This window comes from Haliotis asinina, chromosome 13 (assembly GCF_037392515.1).
Source record: "Haliotis asinina isolate JCU_RB_2024 chromosome 13, JCU_Hal_asi_v2, whole genome shotgun sequence".
Lineage (NCBI taxonomy): Eukaryota > Metazoa > Mollusca > Gastropoda > Lepetellida > Haliotidae > Haliotis > Haliotis asinina.
Genome location: NC_090292.1, coordinates 45362551 through 45384499, shown reverse-complemented (window position 1 = coordinate 45384499; position 21949 = coordinate 45362551). Strand labels below are relative to the sequence as shown.

At 41.1% G+C, this 21949-nt stretch overlaps 2 protein-coding genes and 1 pseudogene across 2 annotated transcripts; all 3 read left to right on the top strand.

Annotated features, from left to right (window-relative positions):
• Positions 1-1197: 1197 nt before the first annotated feature.
• LOC137259579 (cyclin-dependent kinase 4 inhibitor C-like) lies at positions 1198-3512 on the top strand. Its single transcript, XM_067797203.1, has 4 exons — positions 1198-1229; positions 2412-2470; positions 2731-2808; positions 3115-3512. The coding sequence occupies exons 1-4, from the start codon at positions 1198-1200 to the stop codon at positions 3510-3512; spliced, it is 567 nt and encodes a 188-aa protein (XP_067653304.1).
• A 10815-nt stretch (positions 3513-14327) lies between these two features.
• Positions 14328-15672, top strand: LOC137259578 (uncharacterized). Its single transcript, XM_067797202.1, has 2 exons — positions 14328-14965; positions 15516-15672. Exons 1-2 carry the CDS (start codon positions 14337-14339, stop codon positions 15670-15672), a joined length of 786 nt encoding a protein of 261 aa, XP_067653303.1. The 5' UTR covers positions 14328-14336.
• Positions 15673-16161: 489 nt separating this feature from the next.
• Positions 16162-21949, top strand: part of LOC137259577 (uncharacterized) — a 56248-nt pseudogene continuing 50460 nt past the window's right edge.

The following is a 21949-nucleotide window of genomic DNA, read 5'->3' as shown; positions in this document are numbered from 1 at the left end:
TCAAATCTAAACCAATTATTAAAATACATCTAACTACAAAATTCAACCATGAAATCAATTTACTTTAAAAGACTATGATTACATGACAACTAACAGTGGTAAAAAGATCCTTGACAGTTTTGACATTGAAAAATTTATCCTTTGTGACGGAGAATTCAACACAATGAAGCAAGATATGCTTGGCCGTGACTCTCTCTTCACAAGGGATACAAAACGGAGGATCCTCACCTTTTAAAAGGTATGCGTGAGTGTATCACCTTTTAACATGTAGTTATGGGTATATCGTGTATCGTCACGTGATAACCTCTTAAAATCTGGACTGACAACCCAAGTAGGTATAACCAGTGTAGTGTTTTATCTCATGTAATTTTTTTATGCCTACCTGGGTGTCCCATCTCTTTTGCATCAGATCACGGACATAGATACAATACCAGTTTTACAGTCTGAGTATGGAATAAGAAGTGGAGTCACAGATTTGTTGAGTGCTGCCTTGGCAGCAAGATCAGCCAGTGTATTCCTTGAAATGCCTACGTTGCTGGGTAACCAACAAAAACGATGTTGTATTGGCCAGTAGCAAGATCATGATACATTTCAATAATTTCAATTAAAAGTGGATGTTTACAAGACACATTTTTAATCGCCTGAAGACAAGAAAGAGAGTCGGAATAGATTATATACTGTTTATGCTTAGGATGTGTTTGAATATATTTAAGAGCTGTTAAGATGGCGTTTGCTTCTGCAGTGAAAATAGAACTGTTATCTGGAATTTTAGAAGATATTGCTCTCGATCCAATGACAGTAGCACAAGCAACTGCACCACCGTCCTTGAAACCATCTGTAAATACGGGTTTGTAATTGCTATATTAGTTTTTATTTGATGATATTCTTGCCTATATTGTAATTCATTAGTTTCTGATTTCTTAAATGAAGTTAATGTTAGGTCGACTTGTGGTCTACCCAACTGCCAAGGAGGAAAAGAAAGAACACGGGAGGAGCTATGCATGTTTTCCAGCTCAATGCCGGCCGAAGAAAGAAAGGGTTTAATTCTGTGCCCTAGAGGTGGAACAAGAGAAGACTTCTTGTCGTACAAATCCTCATAAAGTGGATTGAACATACAGTTATATGCAGGGTTAGAATCATTATAGTATAATTTAGTAATGTATTGTAGGGATAATGTAATACGACTTTGTGTAAGAGATGGTTCATCGGCCTCAACGTAGAGACTGTCAGTAGGTGAGGTTCGGAAAGACCTACGACAAAGTCTTAAGCCCTGATGGACAGAATGAAGAAGTTTAAGGTTGCTTTTTCAGGCTCCACCATACGATGGAGCCATAATCGAGTTTTGAACGGACGAGTGATCGATCAGGATGTAAGAGGGTAGTTTGGTCCCCTCCCCACTTTGAGTTGGAAACAACTTTCAACAGATCTAGTGCCTTCAGGCATTTTGCTTTAAGGTATGTAATGTGCGTTAAGAAGGTTAAATTAGAATCGAAAATTAAACCCAAGAACTTGGTCTCCTTTACAACTTTGATGGGACTGCCATTTGATAATTCAGGGTCCATATGTGACACTTGTTTTCTACAAAAGTGTATACAATCAGTTTTGGACTTTGAAAATTTAAAACCGTTTTGAAGACACCATTTATTCATTTTGTTTAAACATAACTGCAATTGCCGTTCAATAATGCATATTTTTACCATGACTGGAACTATTAAAATCATCCACAGAAAGTCATCCATCAATTGAAGCATTTAAAACCTTGGGACAAACTGTTGATTTTAATGCTACATAAAGTGACAAACACAATACTGCTTTGAGGGACACCCTGATCCTGATTGATCAGACAGGGTTGAAACCACTCTGACTTGAAATGAAATTGCCTGCCTTTGATATAAAAAGAGACAAACGGGCTCTCAACCCAAACTCATGCAAATCCTCCAAAATGTCACGCTTCCATGTCGTATCATAAGCTTTCTCGAGATCAAAGAAAATCGAGTGAGTGAGTTTACGTCACATCAGCGATATCTCAGCCATATCGTGACGAGAACATTTAAATGAAATATATGCATGTGGAAAAATCTGTCAACGAAGGACAGTAAAACAACTAGAATATCACAATTTCAATTAAAACTAGCATGGAAAGGTAAAACTAATAGCACTATTTAGACAATACAATATAAAAACAGACTATAGATTGCCAACAACAGAAGGTAGATCACCACACTAGGGACCATGGGAACTTACAATGCCTTTGCTACCTGCATGGACTCTAGTTGGATTTACACCATCCCATCAGTCGCAGAGGATTGTAGGGAATCTTAGCCAAAATAAAAATAACACAAATACCACATCACAAATCCTGATAAGCTTAGATTTACTTTGAATGTTTGTGGACTTATTCCCTGTTTCAGCCTTCAGACACCCCAGCCAGAAATATATGGTTCCACCAGCGCCAGTGACGACACAAGACGTACAGGGTAGATTTTTAAAAATTCTACCCGGATTTACCACACTGATGTTTATATGCCTGTGGTGATTTTGGCTTGAGGGATGAATCACACCCGGTATCGATCGATGTCAATACTTTTTCCATAAGATATGCATTTAGAATTTAATCATGCATAATATTGAAAGACAAAACATATCTAGAAAGGCGAACACAGAAATACTTATGTGCGAAATGCTCATGTGTTTTGTATAGTCTTTTGAACAGCATGTTAACTGTTTAAGTCTCTACGGCAGACGCGAGAGAGGACCTGACACCCAGCACGACGGTTCCACCGACGCGACAAGACTCTGATCACCACGGTAGGTTGGGAAACCCAGCAGCAACAGTTGTAATGACACTATCACATTGTAAAGTTCAAGAAGCATCAACACTCTTAAGTCGGACACAAAATAATGCTACAACTTCTGGTTCTAACAGAAAGTTGTGTATCAAACACTCCATCCTTCATTCCAGAAACCACATGCTGACATTCCCGTCATGTCGGATTGTTGTCCGCCATCACGGAATTGTTTAAATGATGTACCAGTGTCACGTATCGACATGAGGTAAACATTGTAGATGTGTGACAAAGATGTCTGGTGTACATAGTTTACTTTGTGTTACAGCGACCCCATCACCAGCAGCAGGCCCCGGCCTCTACTCCGCCAGCAAGTACGGTGACCTGAAGAGAGTGAAGCGGATCCTGGCATCGGGCCACGTGAACATCAACTATAGAATAGGGGCCAATACACCGGTGATGGTGGCAGCACGGAATGGACACAGGGATGTGGTGGAGTTCCTGGTGGGTAGAGGGGCTGATGTGTCACTGGTGGACAGTGGCGGTAACAACATCCTTCACATGGCTTGTATTTATGGACACCTGGAGACCGTGAAGCTTATCCTGTCCCTGGAGGTGCTGGACATCAACGCCAGGAACAACGGCGGGCGGACAGCGGCCGATTACGCGAGAATCAGGCGACGTCAGCGAGTGTTGGATCTCCTGATGTCACGTGCTGCACACTGATGTCGGTGTCAGTGTAGACAGAGACCAATCACATGTAACTGACACTGCCGTGGTATGTGCCGTTTTCACAGTCGTGTGTCACGATTCAGGTGATTTCTACTTTTCTTTGTGAATATAAATAAAAGTTGTTGAATGTATTTATATACATTTTGTCATGTTTTGTATGTGGATCAATACAAGATAAGGTAAGACAATTGGGAAGTTAGTGAACAGTGAGTGATTGCACGTAAACGTCGTCCGTCTTGACACAATTATTTGTTAATTATATTCCGAGAATCTCGCGAATAGTGAAACAGACAACAACAAACTGGTTGCTTACATGTCGCTGCACCCTGGAACCCAGCTGATGTAGCGTCGTTTGTACAGTGACTGGGACTTCACAATGCAGATGACGTCACAATCATACACTGCGGCGCCCCTCCGTCTTCTGAGCCAGCTAGAGCGGCGCAATGCTGCCTCCATGCCACACAACAGCAGCAGTGTTAGTCACTTTGCTCAGCAAAGGGAGAACGGACATTTGTAGTCATAGGTAAATGCACCACGAAAAACAAAAATTTCAACAGAAAACACCATCATCCAAATAATTTCAGTTTTATTTATCCCTGGATTCCATTAGGACAAACATAATCTTTCTCTTGACATAACATACAGTTTTTAGGCAAAACATAATTTCTGGAAATAACCAATAATAATTATTTACATCGTGAATCTCGCCATTTTGGACAATGACGAAGTCAGCATTAGCAGCCACGTTTACTGTATTTCGTAAATGTAAATATTAACCGTTGAATTGAATTTGAAAATAGATAGTCAATAATTTGTATTAGTGATGAGTGATGTGTGTTTTTTGTCAAATCGCAAATGATTTTGCTAAGACCTAGCCTATAACATCGAGATATAAAAAAGAAATCTTATTACTCTTTGAACCGAATTTGAATACAAAATAGCCAATAATTTGTAGTAGTGATGAGTGATGTGTGTGTTATGTCAAGTCGCAAATGATTTTGCTGACATCTCGCCTATAACTTCCAGATATAAAAAGAAATCTTTGGATCATCTTTCTGTCATATTTGATAGTGAGAGTGTGGGCGAGTTAGCTTAGTTTTGCGGTGCTTCTGGTAATATTCAGGGAATATCCCGACGGCCAACACCAGAAATGAGTTTCATACACTGTACCCATGTGGGGAATCAAACCCAGGTCTTCTATGCGACGAGTGAACGCTTCAAACACATGGCTACCCCACCACTTCTGTTTGACAGTGTTTACAAACTCCTGTTTCACGTAAGCTTTGATAACATAAACCCAAGGTGCACGTTGTGCGAGAATTGCGCTCGCGTAGTCCTAGACATGTGTACCGGTATACATTTAAACATAAATGTAGAATGTTAAATTTCCTATCCGTTGGGATAAATATATATGTGACTCCCTTCAGGGTTCGAGAAAGAGACACTGCTAAATGTTGTCCAAAATTTGCATATGTGTTAAAAAACAGTAAATTTCTCCGTTTTTAATTATGCACCGATTAAAACACTCTGCAATGGTTTATTGAACATGTCATTTTTACGAATAGTGTCAGCGAAGAAAATACAGCCTGATGTCTGAACATAAATGTATATGAAGTGGATTTATGCGGTCATGGATAACGTCACACACCAACTTTAAAGATGACCTGCAAAACTATTCCAGTACAAAGTTTCCCAGTGTGAGCCGAAGGTTTTTGGTAGTTTCACAATGTATAAGAAACGATGCCAGTGTACTACAGGAGAAAGCATGTCCTAGCGATTTGGATGGTCCTATCATTATTCTCCTGTTTCTGTAGATGTATTTTGACTAGCTGCGCATCATTAATAAAAGTGAATGAAACAGCTTCTATCCGGTGACCTGCTGCTTGCTAGTTGCATGGCAGGCTTACAAGTTTATTTCATAACCGCCCCGTTGTCCAATACATTTTCCAGGGGTATATATTTTACATTTTCATTTACTACGGGCAATATTTTTAAAAAAGTACTTAACAGTTGTGAAAGTAAGATGGCATTTGTGTGTGTAGTTGCATGATTGATCAAACCCTAACTTCCACAGATCACCCTACTCTTTTCTCTAACACTCTAAACGTGATTTGTCTAGAAATTCTTGCAGTGACCAAGTTGCATCTGTTGCATTTGCTATTCCACATGTTTACTTTTCACAAGAAGAGTTACAAACCCCCTGTTCACTTTGCATGAAGAACATGTAGACACCATTCTTGCTAAAGACACTTACCATTTTGACTTTTTTTCTGATTCAGATAGCTGTTGCACTAAATAAATCCACGGATGCCATGCTTTGTAGAACGATGAGCTCTGAGATCTGCCCCACCCCCATCCCCACCCCCACCCCCCTCCGTTGTCTGCAAGGAGTAGTAGGTGTTAGAGTAGTCAACAAAGTCCTGCAGGACACAACACAAACTTTACAGAACAACTCTTGAACACCTGGCGACATGCGTTACCCGGCCAATATCAAAACTCATAAGAAGTATCTGCAGCGATGTTTATAAAACACAAACATTTTCAGTTCTCAAAAAGCCTTAAAAAGTAAGGAAGGATATTCATACAATAACTAACAAGTGATGGGAAATGACAGATTATCTTTTTTTATGTAAAAAAACCCCAACAAAACAGGAAAATGAAAACTGCCTCTGCATAAGCAAACCTGCGACGTGGCAAAATTCTTATATCTCTACATGTTGATTTTTCTTCCAGTTAAGAAAAACACCAAAAATCATGTTATTACCTTTTTGAACAAAAACTCGCAATGCATCAAATAATACATAGTTACTTTATTCCAGTAGTAATTTATATAGTTAATTTCAGATTCGTACCATTATTGCGCCTAACGGAGGCAGACCTTCTGTCTGAGATTCTTTCTACCTGATACCTTATCAGCAAGGGCTGTTGGACGTCACGTGGTCTGCTAGAGTGTGGCTTCCATTTCCATGATAACCACGGCAGGAGAGTTATCTGTTTGTTTCAGTGAGGTAAGGCGAAGCTGATCGATTGACGAAACATCTCTCTTACAATAAATCTGTCATGGGGAATTGTCTCTTTCATGATCCAGGACATGGCATCTTGTCTTAACAGAATCACAGGATTGCAGTTCTGTAAACCGTCCTCTATTAAACACACATCAAACAGTCCAGAAACTAAATCATAATAAATGCATCATGTACACAATAAGGACATATATAGACATAGGGATGTAAGGTGCAGGCTAAACTAGAGCTAATGTACAAGCCTGAACTTGTACTGGCTTGACACTTCTGTATCCAAAACTTCATGATTCCTGAAGTGACCGGACCGTACCATAATACCATACACGTATACTGAGGGCTGTGTGTGTGTGTGTGTGTGTGTGTGTGTGTGTGTGTGTTTGTGTGTGTGTATGCGTGCGTGCGTTTGGAGGATGGGAGGGAAGGGGGGGGGGGTTGAAGGAGGTGTCTGCAAAAATACAATGTGAAACAAACAAACAAAAATACAAATAGGAATAACAGATATGCATACAACCCGATAAAAGAGGTCCTACGGCGTGTATTATTACGGTGTCCATGTTTAGTGTGATCTCGGTGCGATTTGTTCTTTTTCTAACTTCCGATATACTGTGAAAAGATTTAAAAATGCTAGTTTCACGTCCTACACCTGACAAGAAGTATTCATCGCGCCGTAATGCTCTGTACTGTGCACATTACATATAAGGTTTTAGAACAATAATCACAACTTTGCAAAGACAAACACATGTTTTTGATTTCATTTTAGCAATTGAAACATGATGGTTGCGCGCTATACTGTCCGAAATAGTTTTACTGCTTATTACGCAAATTTTGGATTGCCACAGCAACTACACCTGTGTACTTTCTCTTACTCGTAAGTTCAGGTTTATAGCACATTCCAGAACTCCTAATAACACTCCATTTGTTTTAAGCTAATTAATTGTTTGTGCATGTTTGATTGTGCGTGCGGCCTTGCTTGAGAGTGTGCGTGTGCGTGTGTTTGTGTGATTATGCGTATTTATTTACAAAGGAGGTACAGATGAGAGTGATAAACCATACAAGCACGCTCATGAACGTATCGTGTCTACAGGTAGGACAAAACTCGATTTATTTGTTCATTTCTTTGAACAACAGACCATAGTTTTCCCTTATTTGTTCATGACTGATGGCCAAACTCGCAATACCTCAACGTCAAAGTCATCATTTGCTTTAGTCGATGAGTAAGAGTGTCAAACAGAGAACTTACAGTTGTTGCGCAGGTTACACCTGACATTGAAATTGTGCTCAGAACACATTCTCCATTCGTATGAATTTCTTGTTACAGAAGACGCCAGTCATCAAACCCGAATGTATTGTTTTCTCTGTGTGGTGCTTTCTTCCGCCAGGAGTCCATAACCAACATTGTAGGTTTACCTGTAAACCACACGAGGCAGTTCCGTAATACACCCAGAGGTCTACATTACAAATGTGACGAGATATGTAGACATGAGTGGCGTGGTGGAGCAGATGTCAGCTTGGTAATCGCTGGGATAGGAAGAGAAATACACACCTTCCTGCATGCATGTTTTGAGGAAACATTCAGTGCTAGTGTCTTTCAGGAGTTTGTGATTAGACTGTCAAACCGGGCAGTCTTCCAAGATTATGACGTAGGTTGTGATTCACAGCTGGCATCAGTCGTCGTTAGTCATTCCAGAACTCTGTAGAATAGAATACGTGCCCGTCAGATACATACGACCATGTCTATTAAGACATGGAATAAAGCACATTCTTTTCTATATTAGAGCACAACGTGGTTTATCTAACCCAGTTTTCATATTTATTTTCTGTCTTGACATGTAAAATTCTATACTGGTTGAATGGGCGGGTGGCATAAGACTGACAAAATATCGATCAGAAACAAACTTCCACGCATTGGTGGATGTACTAATGACCTGATAGGTTTAAGATCAATACAGTCTAAACTAAAATAACCTGGACTAGCCCAAGAAGAGATCCCACGATGAATTTTGTATCGAATATATCTTACAGCTTGAGGTGACCACATACTGGAATTATCTGGAATAGAGTACCTGAAATTTGATAGATAAATCTAAACATATAAAATAAACTAGAGCGGTCCCAACGAAAACTGGTGTCAGTAATCAAAAGTCAGAAATTAAGCATAAGAATCAATGGCTACACCTCGCATTTTAAGTTACCGTTTCTTCTGTAACTGTAGCTTTACATTGCGCAAACGAGTGCATGTGCAGGATGTGTATAGTGTATACGGAATTGTATAATGTAGTTTGAAGCGAAAAATGTGTAGATATTAAATCTTTACAATAACTGTATGCTAAAGTGTTCAAACAGAGATTTCAAAATGCTAAACATGTATAAATTGGAATGTACTGAATGTAATAGTCGTTTCATTGCTTTATGCATCTCAACATACAGAGTTAGTATTCTTGTCGCTTCCATTTTAGTGTCTTGGCATTCTGACAAGAACAACTACGTCATACATGCATTCTGGTGTCAGGCTGATAAAACCTACCTGTCTTCTTGCCAAGAGTCATCTGAGTAAAAAGTATTCCAACAGCTCCAGCGTTCTCCTTTTAAATTTCAGAGCTACTCAGGCACAATCAAATGTGTTCTTTTTGTCATAGCTTTCTTTTACTATGTATTTTCTCGCTAGGAAGTACACCGTATACTTATCTAGTCTAAACACTTCTAAAGTAAAATCAGGGTTGAAATTGCACTACCTGACCACCACGTGCAAGATATATATATTTCACGTATGTGGCTTACAACACTTTCATTCCAACTAGGAGCCTGAAACTATTACGCAAGTCAGTCTGGTCAGGCTGGCGTAAACGGTCACGTTCCCTGGGGCAAAACCACGTGTGTTAACCTTCCGTCATAAAGTGGACACACATGGTCGGTCTTACTGTGCGCTAAGGGTTAGTTAGGCAATATGACAAGCGATTTATTCAGTTGTACTGTAGATCAGTGGATGACATTTGATGGTTTCCCAGCCACATAGGCATTTCTGGTAACCCAGTGGCTGATCTTGCCTCCAAGGCAGCACTCAACTAATCTGCCACACCATTTCTTATTCCATTTACTGATTATAAGGGTACCATTAGATCTTATATACGTGACCTAATACAGAAGAAGTGGGGCACCAAGAGGTAGAGGTCATTTTGCGATGATGTCGTATCTCATGCATACCTGTTAAAAGGTGAGGATCCTCCGTTTTGTATCCCTTGTGATGAGGGAGTCACGGTCAAGCATATCCTGCTTGACTGTGTTGAATTCTCCATCACAAGGTCAACACTACGTCAACTGGTGAGAGGATCCGTCCTGGACCAGGTCAATGACTGGCAGAACACCAGAAAACTACAGAGAGAGGCTCCACAATTACCAAGGTGAGTTCAATGGTGAACCTTCCAATATCTCCACGATACAAAAACCATTAGAACCTAAGTCAACATCATCATCAACGGCAGTTTATACATCATCATCAACAACAACTACATCATCGGCCACGGCAGGAACATCAGCTACTACTTCAAACACCTCGAACGTGTCAACACCAGCCTCAGTCGACCCACCAGCAACATCAGCCATGTCCCATTTACAATTACCACGCTACACTGGAACACAGGATGCCACTACGTGGTGGGCAGACTTTGAATCATGGACAAAATTGCAACAAGCTTCCGACCAAAAGGCTTGCCTGATGCTTCCGTTCCTTCTTGATGGCCCGGCAAAACACTGGCACCAGTCACTGTCGGACGAGCACAAGTCCGACCTGAGGGAAGTGAAGCTAGCCTTTCTAGAACGGTTCAGCAGGTCAGGACATTTTGACCTCACAGTTTTGTCTATGAGTCAGAAAACATCAGAGACGGTAGACAATTACCTCAGCAGGGTGCAAGAAGCCACACTACAAGCAGGCATCCCTACTAAACTATTGGTAGCCATCACAATCAACGGACTTCTACCATCACTCAAGCAGTGGGTGTTTAACAAGGAGCCCAAATCCAAGGAAGAAGTCCGCCACCATGCCCAGCTCGCAAATGAAAGTACCATGGCCTCTCAAGTGAACCTCGTTGATCAAGTTGACAAGCTGTCTGGTTTTGTGAAGTCCCTCTTGGAAGTCAGACAGGAACAGACAGTAGCTGCAACAACTCCTGCTCCTATGCCAGCACAAAGGAAGAGATCACACCGGCACTTGAACTACCAGCAATACCAGCATCGACCTCACCATCAAAGGTCTCTGTATGTCTGCCCTTTTTGCTACGGTAAATCAGCAATAGGAACTCGGGCCTGATTTTCAGAGTCCCTCTGAAGTCGGGCACCACAGAAAATCTTTAAAACCCAAACCCTTAAAGTCCAGAACATCAGTCAGTGCTAATGAACCCATCCCTAATTCTTATCCAAGACAAACAGGTGATAGTTGTAGACACTCTGTTCCCAAAACGTCAGAACCAGAACAGGTATCTTTAGTTACCTCCCTTACCACAAATACTATCCAGGTCAAGGTCAAACAAGTTAAAACTACAGCCTTGGTAGATACAGGTGCTTCAATTAGTTGTATTCACATGAAATTCCTTCACAAAATAGGAATTTCAGAATCTGATTTACAACCGTCTCACTTAACTGAGATATTAGGTGTAGGTGGCGAACGACATCCTGTCCTTGGATCAACTACACTTGATATCAACATAGGTCATGTTAAGTATTCTCAAACATTCCATGTCTTTTCCTCATTACATCATACTGTCATCCTTGGTATGGATTTTTTGCAGACTAACAAAGTTACCATAGATCTGTCAGCACGAACAGTCAATCTTCATGACGGCCTTATATCAGTGTCCCTGTTAACAACCAATGCAGGACTTGTTAGACCTCTACGGACTGTCAATATCCAACCCAATTCTCAGGCAGATATTCCAGTCCATATATCACGCTGTCCATCAGACAAACTCCTTCTCTTAGAACCTTTCCCATGCTTACAGAAGCTTAAGTTACAAGGTGCCAAATGTCTAATCAACAATGTCAGCAGTAAAACTTGCATGAGATTTCTCAATCCAAACAGCCATTCAGTCAAACTCAGTTGTCGTAAAGTTGTTGCCTCTGCTTCTGTCATTGACCCTTCTTCCATATACACCTTATCAACAGAGAAACCTGCTTCTCCTTCTGTCAACTCTCTATCATCTAATGTTTATACTACTGAGTCAATGAAACCACTATCCTTTGACCTCAGTGACTCAGACCTCACTGATGCACAGAAACATCAATTAGAGTGCTTCCTTCTATCACAAAAATCTGCTTTTGCTCAGGATTGGTCTCAATTGGGTAAAACTCATTTTCATGAACACAAAATTGAAACTGGAGATGCTATGCCTATTAGACAACGGTTCTTCCGACAATCACCAGCAGTCAGGGAAGAGTGCTCGAAACAAATCCAGCAGATGTTAGATGCCAAAATAATTGAACCCAGCACTTCAGAATGGTGTTCTCCCGTTGTCATGGTTAAGAAGCCTGATAACAGCTATCGCTTTGCGGTAGATTACCGAAAACTCAATGCGATCACCAAACCAATATTTTTCCCTCTTCCGCGTTTTGACGATGTCGTTGACGCAATTGGTGAAAAACATGCCAAATTATTTTCCGTCCTAGACTGTGCCAGTGGTTTTTGGCAAATACCACTACACCCAGAGACAAAGGACAAATCCGCCTTTATCACCCAAGATGGTATCTTTGAATTCAACCGTTTACCCTTTGGACTTAAAAATGCCCCCGCAGCTTTCCAACAAACAATTTCTAGAGCTCTTCAAGCTATGAACTGGAAATATATATTAATATATGTGGATAACATTATCATCTACAGCAAAAGCTTTCAGGACATTTACAACATCTTAGATGTGTCTTTTCAAAATTGAAAGAAGCAGGCCTAACTTTGAAACCAAGTAAGTGTAGATTCGCAGCGAAAAAAGTTACATATCTTGGTCATGTTTTCAGCAAAGATGGTATAGAAGTAGACCAAACAAAAATTGAAGCTGTGAACAACATTCCTCAGCCCAAAAATGTCCATGACATTAGACACTTTTTAGGTCTTGCTTGCTATTACCGGAAATTTGTTCCAAAATTTTCAAAAATTGCAGCCCCTTTGTATAATCTTCTCCAAAAGGACACTTCCTTCCAATGGTCAGAGGAATGCCAAATAGCCTTTGTTCATCTTAAGAAATCATTAACATCAGCCCCTATCTTAGCATACCCAGATCCAGAACACCCTTATATCCTTACACCAGATGCTTCGACAACAGCTCTAGGATACATCCTTGGACAAAGAGATGCTTCAGGCAACGAAAAGGTCATTTGCTATGGAGGTCGCGCCCTGCATGCTTCTGAAAAGAAGTGGGGCATCACCCAACTCGAATGCTTGGCCGTCCTAGAAGGCATCAAAACCTTCCGTGTATATCTGGCTTCTAGGAAGTTCAAAGTCATCACTGATCATCATGCTCTGAAGTGGCTAAAAGATATTAAAGCAGAATCAGGTCGTCTTGCCAGATGGTCAGTCATGCTACAAGGGTATGACTTTGAGATAGAACGCCTAGCAGGTAAGGCAAACACCAATGCAGATGCTCTATCAAGAATTCCGTACCCTGCACAGCTCACAGCACCTGTTACGGATGAGTTTCCATCTCCTCCAGTAACTGTCACTAAACCTTCTCCACCACCATCTACTTCCAAAAGACCTTCCTATGCTGAAGTGGTCATGTCTGAAGTGCCTCCTAAGATTCATCCAGACACGAAACCTTCTCTTTCTAATTCCGCTATTCATCTTGGAAAGGAACTCAGTCACCCAGACAAACCAGACTCACAATATCTTTCTGTCAACTTTGTGTATCACAAAGAACCCCCTCGAGCAGGTCCATTCGTACAATCTGTCGACACAGACATTCCCGACAATGACCTAGCTGAGAGGCAAAGAAATTCAACTGACCTCCGACTTATCATTGATTACTTTGAAAAAGGTGAGATACCAGAAAGCTACACAGCATCTCAAATCAATGGTCTACGAGGACGTTCACAGGAATATGAGCTCCTTAATGGCATACTCTATCATTTCTTCCTACCAAAATGTAGAGGACAGAGAACCAACCGACCACCAACAGTAACACAGCTTGCAGTACCCAAAGCAGACAGAAAGAAACTGTTATATGCATACCATGATTCGAATGCAGGTGGATGCCATTTTGGTCGTGGCTCGACACGACAAGCCATTATGACAAAATATTACTGGCCTGGAATGTACCAAGAAATAGAAGACTACATCAAGTCCTGTGAAGCATGCCAAAAGTCCAAACGATTCACTCATTCCAAACCAGCTCCAATGGTGCCAATGCCCATTGAGGACAACTTCTCAAGACTTCACGTGGACATTCTTGGACCCCTTCCTACAACCAAAGAAGGACACAAGTATATACTTGTGGCTATTGATTCATTTTCACGGTGGATAGAAGCCTTTCCTCTAAAAACTCAGGATGCTGTTGAAGTTGCTAAAGTTCTCTTCAATGAGGTCTTTACGCGGTATGGTGCACCACGAACATTGCTCACAGACAGAGGACGCCAGTTTACCTCCAAATTGGTCAATGCTATCTGTGAGATCTTCGAGGTCCGACACCATTACACAAGCTCCTATCATCCGCAGACTAATGGAATGGTAGAAAGGCGTAATAGTACTATTGCTCAAGTACTGAAAGCATACTGCAAGCCTGACCAGTCAAACTGGGCTGACATACTCCCATGTGTACTAATGGCAATGAGGAACACACCAAGTCAGTCCACCAGTTACTCGCCTCACTATCTCCTCTTTGGTAGAGAAATGTATTTGCCATTTGATATATCACTACTGCCCAAGCCATCACTTGGCAAAGATGCAGAAACGCACTTGAAACATCTACTCGAGAATCTCAAAGTGGCCAAAGCAATTGCCCGAGAGAACATGGAGACAAGTCAAGAAATAAACAAGGCATATCAACACCCAAAGTCACAAGAGCCAAACTTTTCACTTGGCCAACAAGTGTATCTACACAGTCCAGCTCTGACAAAGGGTCTTTCACCTAAACTTGCCCAACCATGGAAAGGTCCATTCTATATCTCAGCAGTTGGACATAATCATAATTACAAGCTTTATCGATGTTCTGATAACATGAAACATAAATCGATGGTGCATGCTAACAGACTCAAACCAGTCATTTTAAGACGTACTGATGGCCCTCAGCAACCATTATCAGACGCCCTACCTCGGGCAGACATACCAAACGCCTCAAGGCAGTCAGGCACAATTCAAGATTCAACAACGACCAATGAGCCAGGCCGTGCTCCTCCCGCAATAAGGATGAAGGATAATGCACAGGACCTCACAGGCTCGGAAGTCAGCAGGTCCTCTACACACGGACCTCGACTAGCTAGTCAGTCATCACAGGATCAATTGATTCCTCTGTCAACCAATCATTCACTACATGCACAGTCATCACACAAAGCGCATTCTCCGCAACCAACCACGTCTCATCAATCTCCACCATCACCAGTGCCAAGCACATCATTTTCATCACAACAGACACCAGGTCAAGTATATCCTGTCCAGAAAGTTCTGAAATGCAAAATGATTGATGGTAAACGCCACTATTGTATCAAATGGCGCAACTACAAAACGCCAACTTGGGAACCCGAAGAAAATCTTGGCCAGGGTTTGAAACAAGATTTCCATATTAGGAAAAATCAAGCAGGCAGAAAGCGAAAACGTAGGTCTAAATGTCGCTATTTCCAGTAACTATTCGTCTCTGTTGCCTTAGCATACATGTGTGAGAATGATTGTCAGTTGGAGTAAGATTGTAGGGATAGCCAAGGTGGTTAATGATCCTGATCACATCATTGCTTTACCTTTTCACGCCCTCGCTTTTGCTTCTACTTCATTGTATTTCTCCCATAGGTATGTGCCTGGGTCAACTTTTCATAAGCCTTCTGCTCTACATAACAACGGTGTCATCAGCCAAGCCCGTCCAGTGACTGAATTATGGAGTGGTCTTCCAACCACATATTCCAGTGCATTTCTCAACAGAACATTGGGTTCATACTTACCAGATTAACATCCCTCGTTCACCATCACTTCCGCTTATGCAGGGATGCCATACTGGAAATGCAACTTGTTCATTGATACGGCAGATCCAGACACATCTGAATGCTGTCAAAACTCGGTGAAACTTGATGCCACCAGGAAGTTATTGTTTAGTGTGATACCCTCTTCTAAACAACATGCCCGTTCACGGTCGAAGCGTGGATTGTTTAATTTTGTTGGAAGCTTTTCCAAAACCTTGTTTGGAACAGCCACCACAAATGATGTAAACATTCTTGCTAAGCATACCAATGCACTGGTCAGTCATGAAAATTTAGTATCCAAAAGTTTACAACAACATGCCAAACATTTGTCTTCTTATATGTCTTTAACTGACTCTCGCTTCCACAATGCCATGAAAGCCATCAAAACAAACCATGATGCTATCCATTTTGCAACAATTACTCTTAACAGAGATATCAATTCCTTAAAGTCCTCTTTTGTTGCGTTATCAGCACTTCTGATGGACCAAATAGAGAAGGCATCTGCTATTGACCATCAGCTAGAAGAACTAAAATTGGGCGTTCTCAGTTTGGTTAACAATCGCTTATCCCCTCTCCTTATTTCTGAAGAAACTCTCCGCCAAACTATTCATCATCTCTCAAACCTTCTGTCAGCTAAACATCACAACTTTCTACTTCTACAAAAAGATCCCTCCTTCTACTTCTCTCAAGGTCAGTTTATATATACATGTGCAGATGACCGTCTGTATGTCTCTATCAAATTTCGGCTTTCTTCCTTTGGCAAACCATTGCATCTTTATAGAATTATCTCTCTTCCTGTTCCGGTCAATGAGACATCAATCCATTCGACCCAATTATTATCCGTCCCTTCATACTTTGCGATCAGTGAAGATAACCAATATTATGTTACTCTTTCAGACACCCAGATTTCTACCTGTAAAGGACGCAACATTATTCATTGTCCCTTCAGGATCTCTTTAACTCCTGTGACTGTCCCATCTTGTGAACTTGCTCTTTTCCAAAACAACAGAGCACAAGTCAAAGAGCTCTGTAACTTCTGCTACGTAACAAAACTTCACTCTCCTACTCTACTTGAGATTGACCATTCCACTGTGTTAGTATACCGTATACCTACCCTATCCTTAACTTGTCCTTCAACACAGCGGATGATTACAGGATGTTCCTTCTGCCTTCTAAAATCCCCATGTTCTTGTACGCTCTCAACAGAAACTATTTCTTCCTCGCACCCTTCAGCTCTTGCACAAACAGTACGACTCATCTCACCCGCCTGCATCCTGTCAATCTTGCACTTCTTCAACATTTCTTTGATGAAAATTCCCTTTCCGCCATTGCTGGTGATACAACCTTTAAACGAGCCATCTCCATCACTAATATTCCTACATTTCGTCTTTACTCTCATAACTTCTCTCACTTCTTGGCACGAGACAATCAGGATCACCTGAGTCTCAAAAGAATGGCCGACAGGGCCAAGAAAGATGAAATTGTCTTTCAAAACCTTGCAGAACCTTTACTTGATGGAGAGATCAACATCCCTAGTTCATGGCCTGACACAAATGCTCTGATTGCCATCGGCAGCACTGTCATGTCACCTATATCTGTCATTCTCGTTATTTGGCTGTTCATTAAATTACGTTCTATATCTACTGCTTTAGCTCTTGTTACTAACTCCAAACCAATCCATTCCTTACAACCTCCTTCTTTTGATTACAAACAACTCGTAACCACAACGTCAAAACCAGACACTATGATTCTACCCGATTTAACGGAATATCATGTTTCAATCCTCTTAGGTTTAATATCAGTTCTGCTCTGTCTTGTCATTATCATCCTCATAATTAAACAACGAAAGTCTACTCAAAACTGTCTCGTCTTGGAGATCACCACCGGTACTGATTGTGTTACCATCCCTATTATTACTCTTTCCCTATGTCCTTCTTACTGGACCTTCAATGCCCCTTCTTATATCCATAATCTTAGGGTCACCGATTACTTTTTTCCAAGTCTTTCTCTAGAATGGCCAAACTTCTGTATAAAAAATTACCTTACTGACACCTTCCTCCACCTACCTAATGAACTTCGCTTAAGTTTTTTTACCGCTAAGAAACTTCGCAAGATGTTAACCCAGCCGGTCAATACTTACATATTGTTAATTCATGGTGGCTATTTTAAAGTCCTAGAGGACGATGTAACCAAACCTACGTCTCTGTATCCAAATCTTCCAGTGACATAGTTCTTAGAAGTTAAGTAACCACATGTGTTTCACTCAGGATTGTTCCGGTACACCAATGTATTACCAGAAACGCTTGTACACCTTTTTGTGTCCATTGTCAATGCAAGAATTATGTCAAGTTTTGCTTTCTTACCATGTATATTACGACTATTGACTTTGCCTATGTCCAACAATTTGCTTCAGGAAAACGACTGCTCCCTGGCTATTATCCTTTGTATTGCTCAATCCAGTGTTGCTCAATGTATTTTACCACTGTTTTCCTTTGTACACCTTATCAAGATAACCTATATTAACTTTTATGATTGCCAATTGCTTTTGAGGACAAAAGCTTTCCAGCGCTGAGGGGTATTGTCATAGCTTTACTATGTATTTTCTCGCTAGGAAGTACACCGTATACTTATCTAGTCTAAACACTTCTAAAGTAAAATCAGGGTTGAAATTGCACTACCTGACCACCAAGTGCAAGATATATATATTTCACGTATGTGGCTTACAACACTTTCATTCCAACTAGGAGCCTGAAACTATTACGCAAGTCAGTCTGGTCAGGCTGGCGTAAACGGTCACGTTCCCTGGGGCAAAACCACGTGTGTTAACCTTCCGTCATAAAGTGGACACACATGGTCGGTCTTACTGTGCGCTAAGGGTTAGTTAGGCAATATGACAAGCGACTTTAACGTAATCGTAAATAATAACACAACCACCCAGGGTGACCATCGTTGTAACCCTGTCAACCTGGAATGTTGTGAAGTAACAGTAGCAGGCCTGAGTCGTATATATACGTCGGTCGGCGAAGGCTACATGACTCTGCCTCCGCCGAATAAACGTACGACTCAGCAGCCTTCTCTGTTGTTTAAGGTGCCAGCCAGTCTTGACCTGCCTACCATTGCTAATTCCCCACTGTAGCAACACAGCCCTAAGACAACACTACGTCATTTTTACCAACATTTCAAATGGCGCCATACCACTTCTGTTCCGAAGTTATCTGATCAAAGCTACAACATGAAAACCCCCAGTAAAGCATTTATTCAGTTGTACTGTAGATCAGTGGATGACATTTGATGGTTACCCAGCCACGTAGGCATTTCTGGTAACCCAGTGGCTGATCTTGCCTCCAAGGCAGCACTCAACTAATCTGCCACACCATTTCTTATTCCATTTACTGATTATAAGGCTACCATTAGATCTTATATACGTGACCTAATACAGAAGAAGTGGGGCACCAAGAGGTAGAGGTCATTTTGCGACGATGTCGTATCTCATGCATACCTGTTAAAAGGTGAGGATCCTCCGTTTTGTATCCCTTGTGATGAGGGAGTCACGGTCAAGCATATCCTGCTTGACTGTGTTGAATTCTCCATCACAAGGGATAAATATTTCAATGTCAAAACGGTTAAGGATCTTTTTACCACTGTTAGTACTCATTTAATTATTTTAAAAGTGAATTTGGTTTCATTGAAGTTTGAATAATATCTTCTGTTGATAGATGACTTTTATTATTGGTAGTTTAGATTAGAAACTTGAATTTTTAGTAGCTGTACCCTCAAAGGGGTTAAAGTACTGTAAAATTATTGTCCTCCTGAGAGAGTAGGTAAGTCCCCAAGCATTCGATGTAAATTTAAGTCTAGCAGGTTTTTAATCGTAGCATTCATGTTATTTTAATTCTGACTAGCATTTTGTACACTCTCCAGAGGCTGATGGATGGTGTAAATCCAACTAGGGTCCATGCAGGTAGCAAAGGTATTGTAAGTCCCCATGGTCCCTAACGTGGTGACCTACCTTCTGTTGTTGGGAATCTGTAGCCTATGATGATATGAGTTTCAACTTTCCACGCTAATTTTAACTCGTTAAGCCCGAGAGCCACTTCACTGCTCAACACCTAAAGCCCAGCGCTGATTGCCTAGCTGGCTGTGGCGAGGCTAATTAGGGCTATTCACACCTGACATCCCTGACAGGTTTCGGAGATTACAGGAAACTGTCTCGTCATACGAGAAAGTCCTGACTGTTTGATTGTTTAATTGTGTTGTAAAGGTATATGTTGAAAGAAAGCAGGAGTGAATACATGTCATATATGTAACGTTTTACGTAATTTTATTGCACGTTCTCTTGTAGACTTTTGGTGGCGTGTGCATGTCTATTTTCTTAACACGTTTGTATTCTTTGTATGTAAGACATACTTAAACAAATTGTCCCTCTCATATCATTGTGTGAGGTTAAATTGTTCAAAACATCTATGTCAATGGCAATAAAGAAGAATTGACGCACATGACTAATAATCTTCTATGAAAGAAGCGTTTTCGCTGATACGTTGCTAGTGTATACTGAATATTTTAAGGTAAGTACTAATAAGCTAGTGTGTGACGTATATGGATCAGATTCACAGTTTGTCACTTTGGTTCATCGAGATTTAACGTAGAAAATATACTTATCACACGAACATACATGTATACATATTTTATAATGCTATTCCTTGCGCATACGTAAGACAAAGGGTCATGGGATGGGCGTCATCAAAGTTCCCGAATAGGACGTTTTGTATCTCAACTGTTCAATATTGTGGCTGATTTGTTACCTATGACAAATCGTATCATGACATACCTGTCACATAGGAAATGACAGGTGATGGGGCGTGGGCTAACGTTTTGAAGAGCACGTTCGGTCACTAGAAAGCTTGGATACAGATTGGCTATTGGTTAGATCGTTGACCAATCAATATGCTAGATTTGGCCTTTATCAACGCTAGCTATCATGAAAAACTTTGTGTATCGTGAACGTACATAATCGTAAATGATCACTTCTACAGAGGTCGTCAAGGAATGACCATTCCAATTCAATCAATAGTTTGGAGTCAATTATTGACAAATCAAGAGCTGTATATGTTCCTGTGCCAGGATGTAAATACGTGTTTGAACCGTCATAATAAATGCATAAATCATTGTTTGAAATAAAATCCTCCAGCACTTTACCTTTGGTGTTTGCAATAGTTCTACACCAGAGTGGGCTTTGGCCATTCAAATCGCCCATGATTGAACATGGTTTAGGTTGCTGATCATTGAGAGCCTGTAGATCAGTTAGTTGAACCTTTGATGACGACGGAATGCATAAGGAGCATAAAGAAAAATGTAACCTGTAATGTAAGTCGTACTTGGAGAATTGTTTTAAGTGGAATTTCTCACCCGTGGCGAGCCACCTCCTCGTGGTGGGTGCTGGGCAATGCTAAGTGCTCTCCAACACCCCGTTGTGGATCCGGGGGCATATTTGGTCCACCAACCCGTTTCCCATGGGTTGCGGGCCTGTGTCAGTGGAGAACGGGAGTCTGGGGCTTGAGGGGACTGGAGGCCTGTAATCGTGTTCCCTTTGCTCAACAAATCCCTTCGACCGTTACTTCACCTAGACGGGAGGTTGAATGGGCCCGGTTCAACCAATTGGCTGGTAATGCCAAGCCCTGTGCATAGATTATATATTTATTTATCGTTGCACAAGTATGATTTGGAAGTGATTTTGATTGATTGATTTTGGTCTTGGCTTTAATGTCTAAAACATGTTTGATGTTAAATTATGTTGCTTTGAACTTTGCCTAGTGCCTTATGCCAGAAGGCGAAGGCTCATGGGCCAATCTGGTAGACTAATTATTTATAATTCTTCTACTGGAGTATATCATCCGGGTATCCTTGGTGCTGCAAGCTGGAGGCCCGCTTGCTTTAGCATTGTCCTTGTGATACTCCGTGGTGGGTGGGGAGCTCGGATGATGAACCATATGACACCAATCATGGCTTATGAAATCCCCCCCCCCCCCCCAAAAAAAGAAAAAAAAACAAAACAAAAAACCAAAAAACAAGAACAAAACAAAGCGTCCACTTGAAATTGATCCTGTTATTACTGACCACAGACCGTCTCTATCGATTGAGTATTGGCCACGTTTCCTTGTTGTTGAGACTCCTGACAAGACATTATTAAAGCTGAACCCTTTCGCAGTATCTAAGGGTATTCAAGGTATTGCAGGAGATGTTAAGAACATTAGACGCTTACGTTCGGGT

What these genes read in the sequence shown, in the direction of transcription:
- LOC137259578 (XM_067797202.1), top strand. Translation starts at nt 14,337, where the DNA reads ATGGCAATGAGGAACACACCAAGTCAGTCCACCAGTTACTCGCCTCAC. An exon ending in ACAGGCTCGGAAGTCAGCAG is followed by an intron (nt 14,966 to 15,515) that starts GTCCTCTACACA and finishes TTTCTCCCATAG; the next exon opens with GTATGTGCCTGGGTCAACTT.
- LOC137259579 (XM_067797203.1), top strand. Translation starts at nt 1,198, where the DNA reads ATGGTTCATCGGCCTCAACGTAGAGACTGTCA. An exon ending in CGCCAGTGACGACACAAGAC is followed by an intron (nt 2,471 to 2,730) that starts GTACAGGGTAGA and finishes TAACTGTTTAAG; the next exon opens with TCTCTACGGCAGACGCGAGA. An exon ending in ACAAGACTCTGATCACCACG is followed by an intron (nt 2,809 to 3,114) that starts GTAGGTTGGGAA and finishes TTTGTGTTACAG; the next exon opens with CGACCCCATCACCAGCAGCA.